The sequence below is a fragment of the Pollicipes pollicipes genome, unplaced genomic scaffold (assembly GCF_011947565.3).
Source record: "Pollicipes pollicipes isolate AB1234 unplaced genomic scaffold, Ppol_2.1 Scaffold_4002;HRSCAF=4701_pilon_pilon_pilon, whole genome shotgun sequence".
Taxonomy (NCBI): domain Eukaryota; kingdom Metazoa; phylum Arthropoda; class Thecostraca; order Pollicipedomorpha; family Pollicipedidae; genus Pollicipes; species Pollicipes pollicipes.
Window position 1 is genome coordinate 4420798 of NW_023596420.1, and position 24330 is coordinate 4445127.

At 49.8% G+C, this 24330-nt stretch overlaps 1 protein-coding gene across 1 annotated transcript in view; it reads left to right on the plus strand.

Annotated features, from left to right (window-relative positions):
• The first annotated feature begins 7218 nt into the window (after positions 1-7218).
• LOC119093418 (dynein heavy chain 2, axonemal) overlaps positions 7219-24330 on the plus strand; it is a 35976-nt gene continuing 18864 nt past the window's right edge. The window contains exons 1-10 of the mRNA XM_037216372.1: positions 7219-7345; positions 7902-8015; positions 9512-9659; positions 10817-10957; positions 12882-13047; positions 13456-13592; positions 13883-14059; positions 17241-17406; positions 19231-19377; positions 23804-24018. Of these exons, the coding sequence (XP_037072267.1) occupies positions 7219-7345; positions 7902-8015; positions 9512-9659; positions 10817-10957; positions 12882-13047; positions 13456-13592; positions 13883-14059; positions 17241-17406; positions 19231-19377; positions 23804-24018 (1538 nt within the window). The remainder of the gene's footprint in view (positions 7346-7901; positions 8016-9511; positions 9660-10816; positions 10958-12881; positions 13048-13455; positions 13593-13882; positions 14060-17240; positions 17407-19230; positions 19378-23803; positions 24019-24330) is intronic.

The following is a 24330-nucleotide window of genomic DNA, read 5'->3' on the forward strand; positions in this document are numbered from 1 at the left end:
CTATTACAGACGTCAATTGGCTCTCAGTATTGCGCCCGCTGAGCAAGTTTCAAAGACGAATCACATTTTGTGGTACATACAATAAGTGGGACATGTATCCTAGACGTTACGGAAATGCGACTTGTAATCGAGTAACTTAATAATTGCTTCGTAACCGAGTATGTTAACGCAAGTAACACCTTAAACTCACGGATAAATATGTAAGAACACCTCGAGGAAGGAACAAAACTTAAGCCCGTGAATATATTTGGTTGAGCAAACACTTCCAGCACCGCCGCGGCTACATGTCGGGAAATTGAGGCATGGATGAATGCTAGGGAAGCAATTTCGCACAGCCGGTTTGATAGCATCTCAATGTCATACCAAAGTTCCATGACGCAAACAAACAATGACGCGTGACGAGCATATTTGCGGAAAAGATAATGTTTGTTGTAAAGAGCAATTTCTTCTATTGAAAAGTATACCAGTAGCCATAGGCGAGCTTATGGTATCAGATCTTATGCTTGCTTTTACATCTTCATAGGTGGAAACTCCCTTTAACTTGCTGGCTTTTGTCGTTAGGACGTTTAGTGCCGCGTCACTGCAAACTCAAATGTTGAGTACGGCGATACATTTCTCAATCACAGGCACAGCACAGCACAGCACACGGCCAGCGGGGTATGGTGCTCGTGCGGCGATGTTATACACGTCCGGGTGACTCCCATAGACAGCACATCGTAGGCTTCACAAGCTCACGTGCACGGAGCTCAGAAATAAGATAATTTTAGAGCTTAAAAGGAACATAGCTATGAACTGCAAGAAATGTTCATGACAATGGCCAGTGTTACTTAAAACCCCATACCAATGCTGAGCAGTCCCTTTAAGGCTAATGATACGGATTCAACTGGGCGTTGTGGGTTTTAGGAGGAAATCATCAAACACGTTTCAGCCTGGCTTATAGAGGTAGAGGTGAATAATGACCCCATTTGGCATTGTATGTTAGAGTCGGGATTTTTGGCACTCAGTTAACGTGACCTAGTGTGCTTGGTAGTTGTCTTTCAAGCATGGTCCTAATTTGAAGGTCTAGAACGCGCCTTGGTCTCCAAATTTGCCGTCTCAACTTTTGGGCGCATAAACACATCTATGGCTTAGGGGGTAAGGAGATAAGTTTTACGCAACCGTTTTTTGATTGAAATTATGGTGGAAAGTCTCCTTTTGCACTCTGTGATGGATGCTCCTTTTTCCACACTCGCACCGTATTTCCTCCTGCACATTTTTCATGCTAGGAAGGCTGCCAGATCTGGTCGGCTTGCACAATAAATTAAAAGAATATTTGTTGCACTGTTTTCGATGCCCATGGATAAGACGGCACTAATAGTCTCATTCTTCGTAGAACAAACTGGAAGGAAGAGACAGATATATTTGCAAAGCGTTGCAACTCATACCGTTGGAGTTACTATTGTTGCATACCGAAATGGACTTGAATCCACCTATATCTCCATTCTCCTGGTTATTCTACGAGGAATTAAGCTATTTGTACTATCCTATCTCATGCACAGTATCCCTCGCAGATGCACCCAACAACTTACGTATTTTCCACACCACTGAACTTTCCATGGACTTGGACATGGACAAGCGATGGTCATTACAACACCTTGCATGCGTCGGTGATCAGGGCCGGGGAAAATGTTCAGAAATGGAATACGCAATAGCCGTTGTATTTTCAATAAACAGCGACTGCACAAACTGGTCTCTCGAGCTGGTGATCACAAATGCCGCTTTTCGGAGGAACAAAATAAACAGAATGCCGCCTGGCCCACGCCTTGTTGATCCGTGGACTTGTGGGTCAGGTGGTTGGGTGGCCCTCTTTCAATCGCCGTAGTATGAAGCAAATTCAGCAAATTGTGTGAAAAAGGAAGGCCAAATCCCAAAAAGCGCCGGGGGGGGGGGGGGGCAGGCAGCGTGGGAAAGCAAGGTACTAAAAATGTCGTGGTTAACGAAGTCCAAGTCTTTCTCGTTTCCTCGACTTTGTATGTGAGCTCTATTTAGTTTTCTTGAACTGTGTGGAATGATGTTACAGGGAATGTTTCACAATGGAATATATTGAAGCAAACATCAGATATGATGAAACAACCTCACTTATTGCCGTTGGCGCACTTTTCAAGTGGAAAAGACTGCTCTAAACAGCTAAATTCTCTGTTTAGTAAATATGCTACTCAATGTGTCATGATTTGATTACAGCATCGTACCTCTCACGTTGATTGAGAGCAAATTGACGGCTGTTATATCCGGAAATCGCGCTCATGAACGCCAGATATGAACGCTTCGACAGTTATATTTTTTTGCCCTTATCGCTGCAGGGATGATAGAATGTCAGGATTTGAATGCCATCATTATAACGTCATGAATGCCAAAGTGACTGAAATCTCCGATATACCTTTATCCATTTTCGTGGGCGTGTAGCTCGGAAACTAAAGGGGCTGAAGTCTTAAGAGGGGCGGGATCGTGAACACTACCGAGAGGTCTTCAAATGCCTATTTCATTTCAAAACCCCGCATAAATGTGAACCACTCCCTTTAAAGCTAGTGCTTCACATTTGTATGGAGTTTTGAACTGAGCTAGTCATCTTGACAACCTCTCGGTGCCTAAGACCTATGTCCCTCTAGTTTCTGGGCTACACGCCCGCGGAAATAGTGTGAATATCCCGGGAAATGTATTCAATGGACACCTGGACATTGATTACGTCATAATCACGTCATTCAAGTCCTGTCATTCAAAAAGCCAAGTGGCGATCAAGGCCGAAAAATCGGTTTGTTATCCCGTGAATGGCGAGTGCAGTTATTGTCCTGAACGTTGCATTTCTAAAGATATTCCCCAATGGCGTCACGTCGCCGGATCCCAATTTTGTGAGAGGGTTGCTCAGTAGTTTATTTAGACATGATGACCTGTCGAAATTTTCGCTAGAAGATAAATATTTTGCTACCCCAATTGCCGAAATTCACATTGTAATACCGTGGACCCGAGGCCAAGCGTCTTTTTTAAGCCATATAACGGTCAAATTATAATTTGCCCAAAACACCCTTCGCTAAGAGCACAAAAGCAGAGTGATTGGGGCTGCTGGCTGAACTAGGCGTGAACATTTACGTAGCACGCGGCCATGACCGTTTCCATTCAAAAGGAGCACATGAGGCGAAGTGTTTGTTACCGTGTATCCTCATAGATTCATTCGACTTGACGCAAGGCTGCTTTTGGTTACACGTCTGTGCACTGTAGTTTGAGGCTGGCTTTGGTGAGTAAGATATTGGCACATGGAAGCTCTAAACGGGCAGATTCAATTTGCCTGATTACCCGGAGGGACTGGCACGGATGAGTTCGTCACTGGTCTGACTATCACCTTCACCCTTATCGCCTCTTGAGGGCCGGACCCTTGCTCGCCGGGGTCTTTTCATGCGACTTCCTTTTCGCGTTTTACGCCGCTCTTGTGTTTCCTAGAAGCTAAAGTCTTATAAGTCAAGCATTCATTTTTATTGCCAGGAATTTATCTACCAGTGCATGCCCCTAAGAGACGCCGATTTTCCTGAAATATCTCATATAAATCAGGTCAGGAACCGCTCTTAGGCAGTGTGATGAGGCAATATTTTGTCAGGGAATGTCAAATTGATCGCTGTAGAAAAGTCAGCTTCATGGCTCTAGCCGTTCGGTTGGGGGGAGAGATGGGGGGGGGGGGGGTCTATTAAGACCATTAACAATTTAGACCAATAGAGCATTGTTGATCTATTGGGCTTTTGTATGGCAAATTTAGAGATGCGTTAAATGTTTCGAATGCCCATCAGTTTTCACACGCCAGGTTATCATATATATTCATCGGAGAGCTAACTGACAAATGGATTTACAGCATTTTCATGACGGCTCTTTCAGATTGGCCCAGGTATCAGCCGCTGGCGCCGCGTCGTTCCATTCTTGGTTGGTGAGAAGAGTAAGAAATAATGCCACGAGCTAGGTCAAAGAGCAAGTCACCGGGTAAGAAAACGCCCAAATCCAAGTCTCGTAACAGCCCACGTAGTCCAAAAAAGGGAAAGAAGGGAAAACACAAGAAAGGAAGAAAAGGCAAAAAACACAAGGAGGCGCCAGAGGAGGCGTCAGAAGTAGAAGGCAAGTGCGGAGACAAAACTACACATGCGCCTGTTGTAAAAACTGTGGTAAATGCCTCACGTGCCTGCAATAACGCAAGGATGCAAGGGAATGTTGTATGACACGGCTCTGTCGCTTAAGATGCAGACCTTGTTTCAAACGCCTGGAGGTGACAAAAACTGTCGGCTTTTGGTTTCGCTTAATATGATGGACTTAACATTACACATATCGATTATTGCACATGCACACATATGCACATTACATCGTATAATATTATGAAATGACAGGCCATTTTTGTTTCGTTGTTGAACGCCGGAATGTTTTCAGATTCTCAGTTTGACGAGTCAGAATGCACCGACCTAGAGAGTGATGAAGAGATAGAATCAGAGCCAGAAGAAGACGTGGAAGAATGGATAGAGTCGGTAACCATATGCGTAATGTGAATTGCATTTATTTCCACGTAGTCAGAGATGCCCCCCCCCCCCCCCCCTCCCCTTCTGCATGCGGCACTGCTCAGGAAGCCTCCTACGAGTAGTGCCCCCAGGAGGTGACCTGAAAAGTCCCGCTCCCGCCCCTCCCCCCCCCCCCGTCCCCTCCCCCAACTGAAAATCCGTGTCGCCGACCCTGGCGGCTAATACCGTGTGACCAGCCTTTGACAGCCGCTGATTGGCTGACGAGGATGACTGCCCTTAGAGCCCGCGGTTCCAGCACGGCGGGGAACATGCTACGCCCAAGGTCACGCAGCCAGGGGCGGGTCCAGCTCCATCGGTTGGGTGGGCGGCTAGGGCACGGAGTTCGCAACATGCACTAAAATTCAGACAACCACAACGAGCGCAGAAGGTTTTACGATATTGCGATGAAACATAGGTATTCGGCGAACATCCATGTCGAGATGTCAGGTAGTGCCGTAGCAGCTGGGCCCGGCTGAGGGTCTCAAACAATGGACGTGCCCAGGCAGAAAAATATGCGCAATCAGTGGTCACTAGCGAACAGCAGGTCAATACGAGGAATCAGGATGCCTCCACTGAGGCCAAGGGTCGTGAGCACTGAACTTCAGAGCTTACGTCATGCTTCTCACGGTCAACTCAAATCACAGCAATAGTTTCACGCAGTCCATATGCACAGAACGGACCAGCGAGGCACTGAAGTGGAGAGGACGACGCGCGCCGGCACCGCACCCATTCGGAGCGCAGCGCGCAGGCGACTTACAAACATCTGCCACTGTGGGGCTCATTGAGGGCGGAAATAAAAAAAAATGTCGGGACTTCGCTTGGCCCTAGTACAAAAATGGCAAGTCACACTGACAAACTTTTCAGCTCAAGAGACTCGCCGAACGATAGGTATTGTATTACGCACCGTTGAAAATTAATTATCATCGGGGTAGTTATTCACAGCATGTTCTGGTGAATCACTTCGAAGGGGGCAGGTGTCTGCACGCACCAATTACCTCCTCATCGTAAACCCTGGCGAATGTATGAGGTGTTGTTTTGCGTGCCACCTGGATGGTGACTCCATCCAGTCACCAAAGCTCTGGGCTCTCTTCCTGCACGCTTACACTTACGAAACTATCCTGGATAAACATGCGGAAGGTCGTAGTCCGCCTTTCAGCTCATGATGCGCTCTCTGAAGTGGTCTTCCAGCCAGGGCAAGGCCATTGGTGTGTGGTGAGCCGCCCCGTCCTGCTGCGGGGACCAGGTGTTTTCTCTAATGCCGTCTTCGTCGTGGAAGTCCTCTTTATAGGGAGGTAGTTGGAGGCCATTGTCCAGAATCTGTCCTGCGGGGCCATCTTTGGATGGATATGGATGGGTCCTTAGCAGTGACAGATCTGCCTTTGTGATGCCCCGTACTCCTCTCACGCTGTGCACAGTCAGCTGGCCGGTTTGATGTGAGGTGTGGTCTAGTTAGCCCTAACGACGCCGCTCTCGTCCTGTTGTGACAGCCACTGAGTCCTTTTTCGCCCTCCAGGTGGGCTACATTCGACGGTGTGCACTGCTGTGTGGTCTTCCTGCCGATCTGTGGGATGCGTCTCATGACGAGAAGATTGCCACTTTCCTCAAAGACGAGACCCGCCCCATGATCACATTCTTCGTGGAGACGGACCAGGAGCACCACAAGATTTTAACGGCTCTGTTCGGCGCGCCGATCCAACAGGTTTGCGCCTGTTCCTTTATGCACCAGCAGTAAATACGCTGTGGAACGCCTTTTTGAAGAAGGGTACGTCAGAACCGCTCAGCCTTAAGCCGCACGTACGCAGTTACGGTATTCTAAACAGAACAACTTTTGGCGCGGAGTCAGGACTTTTCAATCATGAAGCGAGCCGTCATTACATCTCAGCGTCCCATGCAACGTGACGGTTTCCAAGGTCATGACTTCTGTCGTTGGTGGCGCAGGTGGATGAGGTGATATACTTCCTGAAGCGACCCAGCGCGCCACCTGTCTTAAGCGACCTTAGCTACCGAGGCAAGGTGGCATGGGGTAACATGAAGGCTCCCTTTCTGGAGTCGCTGCTGATCCGGATGTCCTCCCTGTACATGCCGTACTTCTTGGATGACACCACATGGCCGGACAGTATCCTTTCGCAGCAAGACTGAGGGTGCTCACCGTGTTCCTCGCTTGTGGGCGATATCGAATCTTTAAAATGTTAATGTCCTGAAGCAATAGCTCATGGTAACAAAACGGGATGCTTAATCCCCTTCACTGTGTGATGTCTAAAACCACATGACCATGTGCCAGCAGCAAGTGATCGTAGATCAATATCAATATGTACACAGAAAGTATCTAATGCAAACTTATAGAAGTGTCTCAGACCTGTTGTTTGCGCTGTCGACTTATTAGTACTGCGGGTGCTGATTTCTAAATCTTGTTGGTAGAACATTGAGTTCTTAGTGCCAGATAAGTTTATTTTGACTTCCCGCGTTACGTTCGTCACATACCTTATTGCCTGTAGTGTTTTCACTCGTTATCAAAAACGTTTGAAAGTGTTAAGCTACTATTGTTGACTGGCATAAGTGTGTGTCGGCCTAGTCTATCATCCAGTAGACATCACCCTTTCTTAACTAGATTATCTCAGGCATCCGGAAAGATTTTTCAGGGAAGCTGCATCGGTTTATGGCCTACCTGACGGACGCCCGGTACAAGGCCATAGGCCAGACGGTACTGTACATCCCCTCCGAGGACCTGTCCCGCCCCGTGGAGGACATGGCGAAGGACAAGGACCTGGTGGAAAGGTTGGAGGGTGAGTGACCCCCACTGGCGCTGCGGAGTCAGGCGCCTTACAGAACTGCAGTCGGAGTGCTACCGCAGAACCAATTGCTTAATGCCACTTGTCAGTCTGGTAGCGAACCCTGTACAACGGGCCTTAGAAGTGGCATGGTTGTCACGGGCTGTAGTCAGTGGCCGGAGCGACATGGAAGGTTTAATCACAGAACGGACGTCGCCGGGCTCTCACTGGATAGCGACTGAAGGCTGGAAGGTCGATGCTCTGCCTACATTGGCCAACCACGTAGCGTCACGTGTCCTTTTTTGTAACCAAGGCTCGTGTTACCAAACAAGCTCCTTCTACCTGGTATTTTGTGTTCTGAGTGAATACGGGCGCCGGCGGTAAGGCAAACACCTTGGAGGCGATGTTGGGGGCTATAGGTCGCCCGCTTCATCTTGTGACTGGACATGGCAATATTACGCTGTACGTCGCTTTCGCCTCTGAGCCTGCTGCTTCTTCTGACGCGTCTCACGTCCTGCCCACTCCAAATGTTGCTTCCGGTCGCCGTGACGTCGGCTGCGGCGCTCTGCAGCGGCGATGGTGCACTGGATCCGCCAAATCAAGGAGATGCTGAGCAGCTTGGACTCGATCGAGATGCCAGAAAAAGCCGGCCCGCTGGACGAGATTCACTTCTGGAACGATCGCTGTACGTGCTCGAATAAGGCCTATGCTGATATATTTCGTCCTGGACTAATGCACCTGCAGTATAACATTTTAGCTTTTTTGATGAGCAAATTTTAATTGTTAGTAGTGCTGAGTTCATATCGTGTGTCTTTATGTTTGTGTAATTTGTCCCTGTTCTTGTTAATTCACTCTGGTGTAATATTTCAGGTTTGCCCGATAGTCATGCATTCCATCGATTTTGATAGTGTTGACTTGATGTTGTGTATTTTTCGCAATTAATTCAAAATCAACTGCTCAGCTAGCCTGTCATTGATGCCCATGGGCTTGACGCTATGTTTAGCAGCACTGTTCAGTAGTTCTTTTTAATCCCAGCGTTGGTCGATTAAGCGGATAGACGGTTATCTGATTAATCCGCAGTCAAACTAAGTTGAAATGTGTATTTGTAGGAAGTGAAGGCGTGAAACTAAATTGGGAGCATGCAAACACGAATCCCGATTCATTTACGCTGATGAAACACAGTTTACATAGCTGAACATAGTCGCGTACGAACAACATAGTCATGTGCAATCGCGTGTGGCCAGTTGCTAGGATTACGCGCAATGGCCTTCTAACCCGGCTGTTATTTTTGCGTATAAGCTATGGGATCGCGTTCGCTCAGCTTTTGGTTTATTTATTCTGCATTTGAGTGTTTCCAAAACCAATGAATACAACGGCAACGCGCCTAAGATCCGTGTACTCTTTCTGCGCTGCCTTCGTCTTGTGGCGAGGAGATCGTTTTAAGTATTGATCAAAACCGGCATGTGATGTCGCCTTCATCATGATAGAAAGGTGACGTGCTGTCAGATGTTATGACTGGGGTCCTTACAACCGCTGGAAATCTGGGGAGTATTAATTAAGTTCCTTCTGTTGGCCAGACTTATCCAGCCGTAATTTTTTTTACAGTTTTTGAAAGCTTTAGTGCAACGTCATCAGTCGCATCACAGATACTTAACTGACTGACGGTGGCATTCAGAGCACCATACCACCACCCGCGACGGCATATGCAAAAGAGATCCCCAGAGTGCTTTCGATAACATGTATGTCATGTCGATAACGTGAAGCCTGGTTTCAAGCAAGCCGGAAGTGCCTTAATTTAATACAATAAAAAGTCAAGGTTTCTTAATTTGCATCGCGATGTCGTAGGAACGTATGATAATTGCATGTTGGTGCCGAACTTCAGCCAAACCGAACGTGTTCTAAGAGTTGTCCGATTGCAGACCATTTCCAACTAGGTAAAATGTCCACACACATACTGCACGTTCTGTCATTTCACCGTGCCGTGCTTTATGGGGTCATAATGTTAGCCAGCTGCAGTGCAGCCCGTATACTATCAAAAGGTACGCATAGCCATCCGCGGCACCTGACCTGTCCACCTCAGGTCGGCGAGATGTATCATCCGTCGAAGTGATCGGGTACTGCGGTACCTTGGACCCTCGGTTCCTTTCTGGGGTGTACGTGTTTTGCTGGTTTTCACCTCAGGTAAGGACCTGTCAGGCGTTAAGGTACAGCTGGACAGCGCGGTGGTGAAGAAGATGAGCGATGTTTTGGAGCACGCGAAGTCTTCTTATATCGGCCGTTTCAACCGGCTGGCCCACGAAATCCAGGACGGATCACAGCAGGCCGAGAGGTGAGGTCGCGCCACAGCACTGAGCTAAGCGGCTGGAAACCTTAAGGCCCGCTCACGCCTGCAGACTGACTTGGGATCCGCTGCAGAGTCTGCAGCCAGTCAGCTTTTGCGAACGGGACGCGCTAGATGTAAGGCTGCAGGCCCGCAAAGCGCGGGTTTAACAGCTACAAAATGGCGCGCCTGGTAAGCATCCACCGCATTGGGGAGTCCGCAGCAGATCCTAGCGTGGTCAGGTGTTACGGACGAGAGATATCCTTTGTGCTCTATTCCCCACGGTTTGCGGGCCTGCGGGCTCAGAACTGGCATCTCCAATCCGCAGCAGCTGGCTGGCTGTAAACTGGATCGGTTCCGCAGCTACTTCGCAAGGTGCAAACGGCCATCAACCGCATGACGTCCTTTCGACTGGGGGACCTGTCTCCGTCTTGCCGGAGTGGTCTGTCGCCAACTAGCCCTCGTTGCCGACTCGGCTTCGGTGTGAATTCTGAGTTGCTCACCTGCGTGCCCGCCGGGTGATTACCCGGTGTCAGATGCTGTGCGGACATAAGGGCGGGCGCGCTTGGTGTTGAGTGACAGCAACGCCCCTGACTTAAGGATATTCCATACAAAGTCCCGCTGCCAATCCATCACATTTGCAAACGCGCTATGTGACACTGAATCGACTTGGTGATGCTTGCAATAATAATAACTATGAATTCAAAGATGTTATGTTAGAGCATAACCGAAGTCTGGTCTACACGCGTGTACTCTGGTAGGTCGAACAAGCTTAGGCTTTCTTTCCTAGTTTCCGGCTCCCTCGTGTTTTTTTCCTCGTTTCCGGCTCTCATGGTTTCTTACGTGGCTCCCGGCCCCCCTCTTGATTTCTTCTCTAATTCCCTGCTACCGGACTTCAGGACATGCAGTGATGCGGATGAGGGTGTGATGACCGAGTGGTTAGGACCTTCGACTACTATGTAAGTGCCCGGGTTGGAACCCCGGTTGCACCATGGCCCCTGAGCGATGGTGTGGTTTTTACAGCCGTCGTCCATTCATAAAAGAGTGCGCGGCCATGTATGTCGCGTTCCTAGGCCACATATTGCCTGAGCCGACAAATGGACACCACGTCTGACTGAGGCCGGCTGCAACGCTGGCGCTAACCTTGGCCCGCCCGCGTCCGGCAGCAACAAACACTACCTGAGCCTGCTGCAGGAGCCATGCGAGGAGCTCAGCAAGTCATCGCCGGACGAGATGGCCGGCCAGCTGGAGCACGTGCTCACTCTGATACGCGTTGTGTGGAACAACTCGCCGTACTACAACACCAGGTGCGAAAGGGGGAGCGGCGAGACTCAGCATACCCGTTGCTTTCTTTCGTGAGTCCTCCACTTCAAAGATCTGTCTGATTTATTGCGAAGACACGCATTCGGAGAAGCGCGTTAGCCGCTGCCAGCTTCGCCGGCCTCAACACATTTGGCAGTGCAATCTCACGTGAGTTAAGACGCCTTCTGCCAATTCCACGGCTTACGTGATGAGGCAAAAATTTGGAGACGGCGGCAGTCCGCACATGATTTACGCCGGCTATGTCTATGTGCATGTTATTTTACCGCATTTCTCAGTTTGACCTGTCTGGTTGGATCCGACGTGATCAGACGATACTTTTTCGGTATCATGGTCCATTTTACGTTCGTTACTGAAAACTTCCTCGAGCAGGGTAAGATTTGCTTTCAATGGATAAATTAAGCTCGTTGGTTGCCATTGCGTGACCTTGGGTGACAATGGGATTTAAATGTCCGTGTGCGGCAACGACACTGCTACACTAAAATATTTTCGGACATTGTTTTGAACACTTTTGAAGCTATGCGATGGTGGGATACTGCCAAGATCTCGTGCACTTGGGCAAATACTGGTGCTGAGAGGGCTAACAATCCAGCGCGGAGCACCACTTGTCCAAATTCCCACCTTGTGGGTCTTTGAGGACGAATCAACTACCTTTCCCATTCATGCCACCGAGGCTGACAGGGGCCACGATCCGATCCATCGATCTCCCAAGGCCCCGCCAGCCCACTCCCTGGCCTGGCGCAGACCTCCCACTGCTTTGTGCCAGCCGCATATGAGCCACGTCTTCTCCCTATCCACCATAGCCACAAAAGTGAATTGATGAGTAAAAGGGCAATCCTTAAAAGCTAAAGCTCAGCCCAGCCCAGCTCGACACCACTCGCGATAGAACAGCTGGCTGATATACACGCCCAGCTCTGATGAGAAGACCACGCTCCATCTGCCCCCGACAGTTGCGATACATCGTTCAGGGTGTGTTAGGAATGCACATTCTCCTTCAGAACAGGCTGCTTTGGGGATAAATATGTACCATTTGACGAAATGACCAATAATTTCGTTAACGTATTGTCTGATTTGCTGTCCTACAAAGGTAAAAAGGCCTGAGCGCCATCAGGTAACTTGTTCACAGGAACATTCTAGACTTCAGCGAATTGGACGTAGTCAGGTGCTGATGCTCTATCTAACGGCCACGGATTCTGGTGTCTGTTTCTAGAGCATTACAAAACAGGGGAACCAATAAGCTTACGTAGCAGTGCACTCACATTACTTATAACCCCTTACGTAAATTCTAACTAAACATGTATGTATTCACACATGTATATACAACTTCAACTCGACATCAACGGGAAAATTCCCCATGGAGCGGAGTGCAAATGATCAGGCCTAAAGGCAGACCTTCAAGTAACGATAGCCACCAGCAGCACCATGCGGGAGACGCGGTGGCAGTGCGGACTCGTGACAAGCGGGCATGCTCGGGAGGCGGGTCCGAGCGCGTCAGCCTATTTTGCGGACCTCACTCTTGGGCCTGTGTCTCCTGTCATCGCTTGATTTGTGGTTGGATTCGTGCTTCTTTTTGTTTTGTTTGGAGTCGTATTTGTTGTTGGGTTCGCATGCTTGCGTACTGCGTCGCACTCTACTTTGCCTGTGTGAGATTACCACCAGTTATACAGGGTGTGTTCTGAAGTGTTCTCGCCGTGCCAAGTCCAAGTGCTGTTATGCTGAGAACGCGGTGTAATTCACGAATTTTCTCGCTCATTGCGCTTGAAGAAATAATCCAAGGTGCAATGTTCATCATCAGTTTCGCTATTCTTCCAGTGGCTCCAAGAACCAGCTGAGCTTAACATTTCTGCCCCTGTGTAGGTAGGGTTGTTCATGTTTGGCTTTTGAATGACTGCCGCCACTGCTGTCGCCCAGGGAGCGCGTGACGGGCATTCTTCGTCGCGTCAGCACCGAAGTCATCAACGTTTGTCAGAACGTCATCTCCATCGACGACATCTTCAACGGCCGCTGTCGCTCCTCCATTCGAACGCTCGAGCAGTGCATCGACTGTTCGATGGCCTGGAAAAACATCTACAAAAAGGCATGGGATTATTTAGCTCATGTATGCTCTCCAGCAGGGTCGACAATTAAAAACTGACTGGATACTTTTAATGGCACAGCATAACCATGCTCAAAAGGGGACGGTAAATGTAAGTGTATACAGCAGTTTAATGAGACGACAAGCCCAATTCCAATCGTTTTGAATTCCGGATCCACAGCCAAAAGGTGTTCAGTTATCATTGGCTCGACACTCGCGGGGGTATTACTCAAATGAGAAGAAGTCTGTCATCGCCTGATAATCATGAATCCCCCTTGCTTCTGGATGACATCGGTCGTTTTCCTGATGCGTGCGCCGTGCCGACCGCGGCCGAGGTGCCGGGTGCCAGCATGGCCTGCGTGAGGTCGGCGCCCGTCAGTGAATGACCGGAGACGGTGCCTGCTCCGACAGACGGCGCGCGTCCACCACAAGATGTCTGAGCAGGGCTGGGTGCTGGATGTGACCACAATATTCGCCGAGCTCGACGCCTTCACGCAGCGCTGCAAGGACCTCATCGAGATCTGCAACAGTCAGATGTACCTCAACAGGTTCGAGCCGGATGGCAGCTCGGTTGAACGCTCGGCCACTGGGCCTGGTAAAAGGTGGAACTGGCTGGCATGATTTGCAAACTTGGACTCTTGGTACCAGCCAAGCATGCGCGATGTAAGTATTGCCTTGATTACGAATGTGCTAAATAATCTTCTCCTTGGACTTCCCCATGCCTTGTCTGTCGCACACATTTTCGTCGCTGCAATAACCGTGCGACAGGCAGGTTCCCACCGTGTTCCCACCGTGCGTGGTTGTGACGGCATGCCGCGGCCGCGGCTCGGCCTCACAGGATGGAGGACGGCGAGCAGGTGCCGCTGCCACTGTTCGCTGGAGCCCGCGGCCCGGAGATCGCGCGCAGTATGCAGGAGCTGGAGCGCGTGTTCTCCGCCTGTCTCAAGGACATCGGCTCCAACAAGCAGATCATCTCCGACAACCGCTCCACTCAGTGGCTCAACGAGTTCAGAAAGTAAGCCTGCCCTCCAAACTTCCTTCTGCGAAGTTTTCTTTCGGTTGTCATGAAATACATTTTGATTTTTCCCTTGCCAAATAACAACACGAAGAGCAGTCACACATGACATATTTTGAGTGCATTTAACAGAAATTACGCCATGCGCTCGTAATCAACTTCGTCTCTTTCGGTTTCCAAGGATTGTTTTCTGTATGCGACCGTAAGTCTTCAAAGTTTTCGTGCAAGGATTAACTTCTGGATACGAGTACGCGGTGGTGATAGTTCCATTCGAGTAGCGTTATGTCGATATGGTGTCGGCTTGACACAAAATGTAAAGTGACTGCACTTCTGTTGTTCACGTGTGATGTGCTTGGGATGAATATCTGCTTGTTAGATGCATTTCTGCTTGATCTGGGCAAACATCACCAAAGGTAAACCATTGCGCACATAAGCTCGTGGAAAAATCGAAACTTATCGTGCGACCAGCAGAGTTCCGATCGGTGACAAGATGTGAAGCCTCGGGCCATGGAGTGTGACCAAACTGGAGAACGTAAAGCAGCGGGGACGGCATCACAAATTCCGCACAGTGAGCCGATTAGACCATTGCATTTGTGTCCAGTGTCTCACAATGCATCTCGGAGGTCGGCATAGGCCATTGGCTGACAATCTTTTTTACCCCGAGCCCAGACGATCTGGCCTTCCCAGCCGACTGCTTTTCCAAGCCTGGGGCGTCCAGGTGCTAAGTTCGCCGCCCTCCGAACCCTGAGTGAAGGGCGGAGCAACAAGCTAACAACGCGAGACGGCGGTGCGGCAGCATACACATCGCCCCCCCCCCCCCCCCCCCCAGTTGTTCGATATGCCACATTGTGTGCAGTCGCCAGCAGTCCGGAAAGAGTGCCTTTCATTGGAATTCGAAAGTCTATGTTTCTAGTACCCGCCGTTTATAAGACCACTCGACACACATCTGCACATACGGCGCAGAGACCACGAGACAGTGCATGTGCAAGCTATTTGAATGCAGTCGAAACCGTATGGGATGCTATCTCAGCTCATCCCTGCCACACATAGCCATTTAGACGTTAGCAATAAGGGAGAAACCAAAACTCTCCGTGTGGGTTTCAGACGCTGGACATCAGAAGTGAGGCGGTACTCAGCTTGTGCACGCGCGCCACCAATCATTCAGCGTGCCGATCACACAACTGTGTGTGTACACAGCCCACCATAGCATCTGAGCCGTCGTACGTCCCTCTGCGTCTTTACTGGTTTCGCCCCAGCCATCTGCTTTATCCGGCCGTGCAAAATTGGAAGGCTAACATTGGGACGCAAGTTCCCTCAGCACTGAAACCAGTCTCCATTCATCATGGGAGTACCGCCTGCACCCGCCTGTGATAATCTAAGGCTTTTGAAGCACATGGAAATTGGTCATTTTCATGCATTTCATGTCACGAAATCTTATTTTAGGTAAACATTAGCACGCGGTAGTAGGAATAAATGTGCCAATGCATGCCAATGAAAGGAACACGGTTTGTCCTGATCAGAGGAGTGGTTGTGCCCCAACCACTCTTCTGATCTTTCCCACCTACCAGCCTGTAAGCCTCCAACAGCAAACAAGTCAGTACTATTGGGGCCTAAATATGTCCATCCACACTCAAGTGCATTGCACTGCATGGATGAGGCGATCCGAGAACTCCGTGAGGGATGGGTACCAAATTTTAATCTTGGCTAAATGGCGTGGTAAACATCTTTAGTAACGTCTGTTTGTGGCCCCGGGCAGATGATTACTATGATGTAGTCGCCCCATCAGGTCATAGTCGGCACAATTATCTATTCATTTTCGCTAACGAACAAAATCCTGCATACCGCGTTCGTAAAAATCGATTATGTAGATTTATAGTCACACGTTATATATTGCGCTCATACATATCCGGCAGATCTTTCGGGAAGTCCAAGTAGGGTGACTTGACTCGGTCATCGCGCCCAGCTCAGGTCGGATTTTTCCGCTATTGTTCCCCCTTACCTTTGATGCGTTTGATTGACGCGAGAGTAGTACGCATTGCGCTATTTCGAAACAGCATGCACCGAGGTCCAGCTCACGAGTACATGTGGCAAACATACGCACACCTAGTACCTGCATCACGCGCCTAATTCGACCTCGCTATCACAGCACTTGTTTTAGAATGTAGCGTTCCTGAGTCCGGTGGTGGGTGGTGGGAACCCCTCCGAGCCAAACCAAGCAGAACAGCCAAATAACCAATCAACCATGATTTTAAGAGAAAATACGAAAGTAGGAAGGTTTCGGTAGCTTGGGATTTGATGGAATCAAAATTGCTTTTAATACCACAGCGAGCGTCAAAATAGGCATTGCTCTTCCCTCGATGAAATGAAATTAAAGCAGATATTTAGAGGGCCCGATCCATTTTTCCCTACGGTGCGACATTTCTTTTTTGCCAATGGACAACAAACTCGGCCCGTCGCCCTCAACCTGGCGATGAGGACAGGCCAGGTGGGCCGCGAACAAATGCGTGTCACTACGCCAGGACAGGGCAGAGAGTGCGACATCATAAACGACGGGGGAAAATCCGCCATAACAAAGAGTATTTCCTAGCGAAGTCAGTGAATTATCCCGCCGTGCTCCTTGCCGTATAATATCATGGGTACCTTCTCACCTCAAGACTGGTGCTTACTGGAGGAGGTTAAAGAGCATGGTGGTCAAAAAAGCTTACTTTTCGTTGCATCATTATCCTTACAACATGTGCAAAGCATTGCCTTGAAAGCCCATGCTATGTTTAAACTCAACTGATCGTAACCATTGCAACTAAGTTCTAGTTCAACACCGTCAGTACGCGCTTTATGGACCAGTGCCAGCAAAATGTGTACAAGCTGAAAATGTACCCGCGAGGATTTAGATGGCTTTCAAAGCGCCTGGTGGTTGCCTGCCATTATTCTCTAAGTGTGGGCTGCCATTTTTCCAGAGCCTAAGCCACTTGTACTTACGCCAAATAGCGTTCACCATGTTTCATGTGCATATAAAGACACTATGAGGTCTCGCGCTACTGTGGCTGCGCACGAGCCTCCAGGGGCGTAGTTTCGCAGGTTGAGGTTGGAGAGGGAGAGGGGAAACTGAATAGGGAAGTACCGCTCTGTGAGCCTTTGCTGCCAGACGTTGGGATCGCTCCCGACCGGCCCGTGCTGTTATCAGGTTCCGGATGCGGGTCAAAGACGTCGAGGTGATGCTCACCAACATCATCGATTGGTCATTCGAGACGGTGCGCACGGTGGAGGAGGGTGTGCTGCTGCTCTCCTGCTTCCGGCGCTACGCCAACCGAGAGATGATACGTCGCATTTTCGACATGAAGACGGTCCAGGTGAGACCAATGAAGGCTCTGCGACGGGGTGATTCAATGGAATAAGTGAGCGTTCGCATTGCTTTCTGACATCTCATCACCAGGGCAGCAGTGCTCGCCACTCGTTCAGTGATGTGGTATATCAAGTATAGCGATATATCAAGCATATCTGTCCGAGCACGTGGCCGGCACTGGCCCAGGGTCGACTGCAGAGAGCACGATCATTGTCAGCTTTTCCAAAAATGTCAAATACGAGGCGTGTTGACCTGCACAAAAAGAGATTGGCTGGGCCATGCAAACTGTACAGGCGCGTACCTCCTTCCATGGTGACGAATACGCGCATTCCATGAAGGCCTTCTCACTGAGCTGGTCACGGCTGCAAAACTGCGTCATCTGAAGTCCATTGGTTTTGTGTACCAAAGGTGCCAGTCATTACCGCTCTAAGAGCCGGTCATATTACCGGCGATTTCAGCTGTTGTGAATCAGCGTGTGACTTCGCCATGAGATGGACCTCTGTCATGGCCGACACCGGGCTACACTGGGATCAGAGATCGTATGTTAGACGGTGGTACACGCTCCCACAATGAGCCCACTCAATGTACTCTACTCGTCATACTGCACATCGAATACTGCAGCCCACCTGCCCGTGACTACACCAAAACCCGCCGTAAATGGCATCATCTCCAGCATCTTGGCGTCATTTCAACTTATTCACGTTGACTGTCGCACCTAAACCATTTTGCCCCTCGCAGCAAGGATGACCATGATGTATTCGCGCTAGTTCGCTGCTTTCTACTTGCTCGCTTGGACCTCAACACAGCTGGACTAATCCTGATGGCGTGCTGTCGAGCATGTACAGACACAAATATCGCATTTGCATGACATTGCATTCGGTGAAGCATTAGTGGACTGTCAATTGTTGGTCTTGGCACTGACTACTTTCGATTACATCCTAATGCTTTCTTAGCCACAAGTAACCCATTAACCACTACCTGTCACACATATGTTAATAGATGTCTCTGTATATGTCCTCTTCATTTTATTGGTTGAATCCCTTTTTCTTAGCGGAGAGAGGCGCAGCTTTGCGAATTTAAGTTTGTAATTTCGGTGTTCATCCTCAGCGGTACCTGACAGGTGAGCCACTTCTGGTCATCTGTTCACGGGTATTACGCAGACCACAAAAGCAACAACAAATAACGGTAGCAAATGGTGAAACTTAAGTGACGTGAAACACTCATCTTGATCGTTAATTTCGGTGCTGGCTGACGAAGCACTTTTTCTTAACCTGTGTGGCCTGTGCTGTCTCAGATTTGTTTGCTTTGTAGGTGTTAAATATTTTATTTTCTGTGTAAGTGTTTCAATGAAAGAGGTCAGTCGCGAATGAACGGGTTTTGAAAGGAAACTTTTGTTTGAGCTCTTTCTGAGATGTTCCCAATTTTACATAGACAGTTCAACTGATAAATCAGGCAACCATACCAAAGAGTAAGTCTCAAATACGAGCCCCAGCTGTCACGTTGCAAGACCCAAGTTTTTCATTTGAAATTTTTAAAGATACTAAAAGGTGAGGACTTCTAACGTAAAGCAGGGCAATTCTGGAATGAAAAGAAAGATAGAAAATTCAAAGCAAAAAATCGACTTCCTTTCTAGTTGGACTATTTTATAGTGAAGCACATGCCCTACCCTTTCAGTGTACTCATTGCTACGTGACTGGTTTCATCGTCGGTAGTACAGGTGTAATCACAGTTTGTTTTATCATGTGCAGTGCATCTGCGCTGTGGGTGGTGTCCAACTTGGTGGTTGCGCCGCCACATCTGAGCTCAGCTTGGTGCGTGTGCCGTGCCGCAGGTGTTCGAGATATTCGCGGACGAGCTGCAGGCGGCGCGGCGCGAGCTGTCCCAGAAGGCGTTTCGTCTCGAGCCTACCTACCCATACTACGCTGGTCAGGCGATCTGGGCCATGTCTCTGGTGCGCCGCATTCAGATGCCGATGCAGGTGAGTGCGCGCCAGGCGATCTGGGCTGGTGCGCCACATTCACATGCCGATGCAGGTGAGTGCGCGCCAAGCGATCTGGGCTGGTACGCCACATTCAGATGCCGATGCAGGTGAGTGCGCACCAGGCGATCTGGGCTGGTGCGCCGCATTCACATGCCGATGCAGGTGAGTGCGCGCCAGGCGATCTGGGCTGGTGCGCCGCATTCACATGCCGATGCAGGTGAGTGCGCGCCAGGCGATCTGGGCTGGTGCGCCACATTCAGATGCCGATGCAGGTGAGTGCGCGCCAGGCGATCTGGGCTGGTGCGCCGCATTCAGATGCCGATGCAGGTGAGTGCGCGCCGCCCGTCCACTCCGGACTGCGCCACTGACTCCGCTACGGCCTGTGGCCGCGCCGTGCTCGTCAACAGCCGCATCAGCTGCTTCATCGTAGTCGGGCAGGCTCGTTGGGTGCAGTTCACGGGAGGATTGAGACGAAGCATTAGTAGCACGGATGGAATAACTTCTGACTATCGTCCTTGTCTGGTGTGTTCATGTTTACAAATCGTTTCGGTCAGCTAACTTTCCGGCTAGATGTAGCCATGAAAGAACGAGTACCCATCAAGGAGGTCAAAAATGACATGATACTCCTAGCTGATAAAGGTAACGCCACAGTAGTCATGGACAAATAGGGATGCACTCGTTTGGTGAACAACCTGGCGAGTGATGGAACGTGCAGTTACCAAAGAAAGATCTAACATAAGCCGCCAAACGAATGCTGACCAAGCCCCTGAATAGAGAACAAGGCCGAAGGAAACATGACAGAATCTCGATACAGACGAATAAAACGCCAGCACAGAAAACACATACACACATTATATATATATATATATATATATATATATATATATATATATATCCGTGTGTGTGTGCGTGCGTGCGTGCGTGCGTGCGTGCGTGTGTGTGTGTGTGTTGTAACGGCCACACCCATTATCCGACTTGCAACGCGGCGATGAAGCAGCTCCTGGCATATGCGTGCAGACATAGCGGCTCTAGCGCTACGCAAAGCTGCATTCGTCCCAAGGATGTTCATGCATCATTGTGCCGGTTGCTGCAGCAGTACAACATACTATAAGCATATATAAATAACTCATTCCGCAGCCAGATAATCCCAGTGCATTTAAGCACATCATGCATCATGCCCAAGTACGGCACACTTAAGCGTAACCCAGAGCCATATGCAAACCAAATAGTGTCCTCAACGGGCTCATGTGGTGCATCGCCGGCTAATCTCGCGAGGAAAGCTCACACAAAGGAAAGTAGCAGGAGGCGAAAACGGCGCGACAGAGACAAGCGGAAAAGGATGATGAAGTGAGAGTTTAGGAAACTATACTGAAGCTGTATGTCTTGAGCCCATATATACATATATATATATATATATATATATATATATATATATATATATATATATATATAAAGGGATAAATATCACCACTGAAGATGTAAAGACCAACGTCCACTAAGATCCACCGTCAGCCGCCGGGGCTCCGCCTCCCACCCGCTGAGTCAGATCCTGGTTAAGATCGGCAGCCCTCTGCGTGGGAAGTCATCGCCGAGCGTGAAGAGCTCAGCCCAGCTCGTCTCATTAAAACAAGACGTGTGCCCAACGCCTGACACGTGAATGACCATATTCCACGTGCCTCTTCGTGGTGAGTCTGTTCACTAACATACCGCCACATGAAATGTTAACTGGGTTTCGGAATAGGCTAGAGAACGGTGCCACGCCCCTGAGCAGAACAGGCATCCCAACCAACAGCATCATGGAGCTGCTCGCGCTTTGTGCGACTACAACCCGTGTTTCACCTAAGCGAACAATGCTGTCAGCAAGCCGAGGGAATGCCTGTGAGGTCACCTCCGTCACCGGTGATCAGCCAGCACCGACGTGGAGCATTTCGAAGCGATGCCGATGGAACTGACGGCTGCGATACGACGACGCCTCTGTGCTGTGGTAGCACCAGACAGACGTAACGTTATTCATCGATCACACCAGCAGCTTGGGACCATCCATCCAGCTCACACAGAACGTGGGGACAGCAGTACGCTGCCGTTTCTAGCATGATCAGTGCGTGTATTTTTAGCATGCGGAAGGTCTCTGGCGTGATTGTGGACATTGTATCAAGAACATGCGTGATGGACTGCATGCCAGTGCATATATCTTCAAATGAAATCCGGCCAAAATATACATCATTTTGTAGGGTCGTATGCGTATATTGTGGCCTGTTTTTGATGCTTATGATGAAATGATTGGCCTGCATACGTGCTCATACCGTTCATATCGATCGCACGCATTGTTCATACCATGTCTGCGCATGCCAAAGATCCTCCGCCAGATCATGATCATGCCAGAGGTCCTCCGCATGCTAAACATAAGCAACCTTATCAAGATGTTACGCAGCAACAGGTACCCAAAAGGCTTCATAGACCAGGAGCATAACGACATGCTTGACAAGCAGGACGGCCGGAGGACAAACCAAAAGGAATGATATCGTTGTCTTAGACCAAGAGTCCGTTTGAGCGGATAAAAATAAGCTGTGGATGATACAACACCACGGTAGTCTGCAGAGGCGGCTCAACGCTCTGGAGAGGACTCACCATAGTCAGACCAACCGACATCTAAGAAACACGCGAATGGCTGCATATACGGCGTACCGTGCAGCTGCGACAGGTCCTACAAAGAAGAGAAGCCACCCTCAGTCGGTCCAGCTGTAAGAGCACAGAAAGGCAACCTGTTGGAGTGAGACTCTGTACTCTGACTCTGGTGTGGGAGAGCATGCTTGGGTCGGTGGTATGGGGTGAGATAACCATCATCGACAGAGAGCAACACTGGATAATTAGAAAGGATCAAAGAGGCAGCACACGTGACATTGGATAACATCCCTATTAGAAAACAAGCGTAGATATCAGCCCAACATGGCTCCCCAGTCTGCTGAAAATATCCGAATCCAGCAAAAAAAAAGACGCCAAGTTCTAGCACCGAAAGATTGCCCGTACTGGTTATTTCGGTTGGAATAGCACTGGAGTCGCAGTTGGAAGACCCTGGTTCAAATCCCAGCAAATCTAAGGAGAGGTTGTTCCAATTCTGGCCGTTATCCATCCATCTGACGGCGGGTAGAGAGTTAACTAGCCGAGACGTTGGACACTACTACTGAATCAACGCACCAGACGGTGACAATAGTCCGAACACCCTGCTCCTGATTCGCCCAGCTCCCAGAACCATCCGACCTGCCGCGCTTCTGCTGAAAGCACTGACCGAAACCAGCTGTCTAGCGGCGATAGGTGTGAACTGGTGAGATGGCCCGTCAGCCGGCGAACGACGCGGTCGCCGAACTTGCCGCTCAGTGAGAAACTGCTAGCAGATGTCTTGTGTGGGGCTGCTCCACCTTACTGGGACCAATATTGTCACACTGAAGACCTTGTCCTTGCCTTTAGCCACGGTTGCTCTTAAAGCTGTTGCACATAGTTCTCACATGTCACGGCCTTTGAGCTGAATCAGAAGGTCAACACTTGACCCTTCGTAATGGCGACCCAGTACAAGGCTTTCTTTCCACCCTGGGTGTGACATTCCACTTCAACTTTAGGGTTTTGTGGTGACCATTGTCTGGCATTCTGTTAGGGGTTTGCATCAAGTAGAACCACTTCTCATCAGCTCAATCATTATATCGTCGAACCTCTCACTGTTCAAGGAACCAACTGGAGGTGTTGACTGTTAACAATGTGGCTGGCAGTAAGGAGCGCGCCAGCGTGGGGGTGTAGAGATGCCACTCACCACTCCGCGGAGCACTAGCCACAGGGCTGCTAACGGATCTTATCATTGGTGCCAGTGGGATGGGCTTCATGCGCTCCAAATAAAGCTCAGAAAACTCACGCCAGCACACGACCGGCTCGTTACTGAGAGGAGGCCACCCACCACTCGTGACCTGAAGTCCATCAACTTCCGGCGCACTACAGTGACGTTCCACGTCGCAGCAGATTCCACAATATCCATGCCTTGTGCTCGGTCGTGTAAGGTGAATCTTTACGTTGTCCTCGGACGGGATACTCACAGACATTCTGGATTACCAGCAACAGACTGGTACTGATCGCGACTTTTACTTAGTAACTAAAATGTCCCACTTTGTGTGACATGTGCACACATATTCATGTGGTTTGTGTGCAATGATTGCTTTTAGCGGACATTTCAAAATGATAGTCCAATGAAAAGCCCTGCATCACATTGCTCCAGAGACAGAAGGCTGAGATCGTTAGCAACTTCCGTAAAGAGCAAAGAGCCGAGAGCTGAAAGATGGCGGTGCAAGTCGTCGTCTCCAGTGGGTGATATGAGCGCTGTGGTTGTGGTCGTGAGTGTGGTCCAGCGTCGGTAACGCAACACCGTCATCGTGTTCCACAGGCGATCCAGTCGGCGCCGTGGCTGCCCAAGATCGGCATCGGCGACGAGACGAAGGAGCAGCACCGTCAGCTGAGTCTGGCCGCAGCCGATGTCATCACCAAGACGCACGCCGACTGGTCGAGCTCAGTTGAGCCGTGCCCGCTGCAGCGGCTGGACCAGCCGCTGCTCACCAAGAGTCTGGAGCGCGCTGGCTGCATTGAGCCCAACTTCGACCGGTCAGCACTGCGCTGCCAGGAGGCGCACCACTGTGTGGACGGCGCGATAACTGATCACCCTGCTAGCTGCAAAGCAACGATTTCGAAGTTTAAGAGTACGCTTGGGCGCAAAGTGACCCTAGAAGTCGACGCGCCATAAAACCCCAATCATCATCATCATCATCTTAAGAGTACGCTACACGTTGCGACGTGTGTTTTCCTGAATGTGTGCTGTCGCAGTGCATGACCGGTTTCGACCCAGAGACTGGGACGCTTATTGGCTGTGACGTCATAGTCAGGTGCGTTTCAGGTCATCTTCTGAAGACCCCTCGC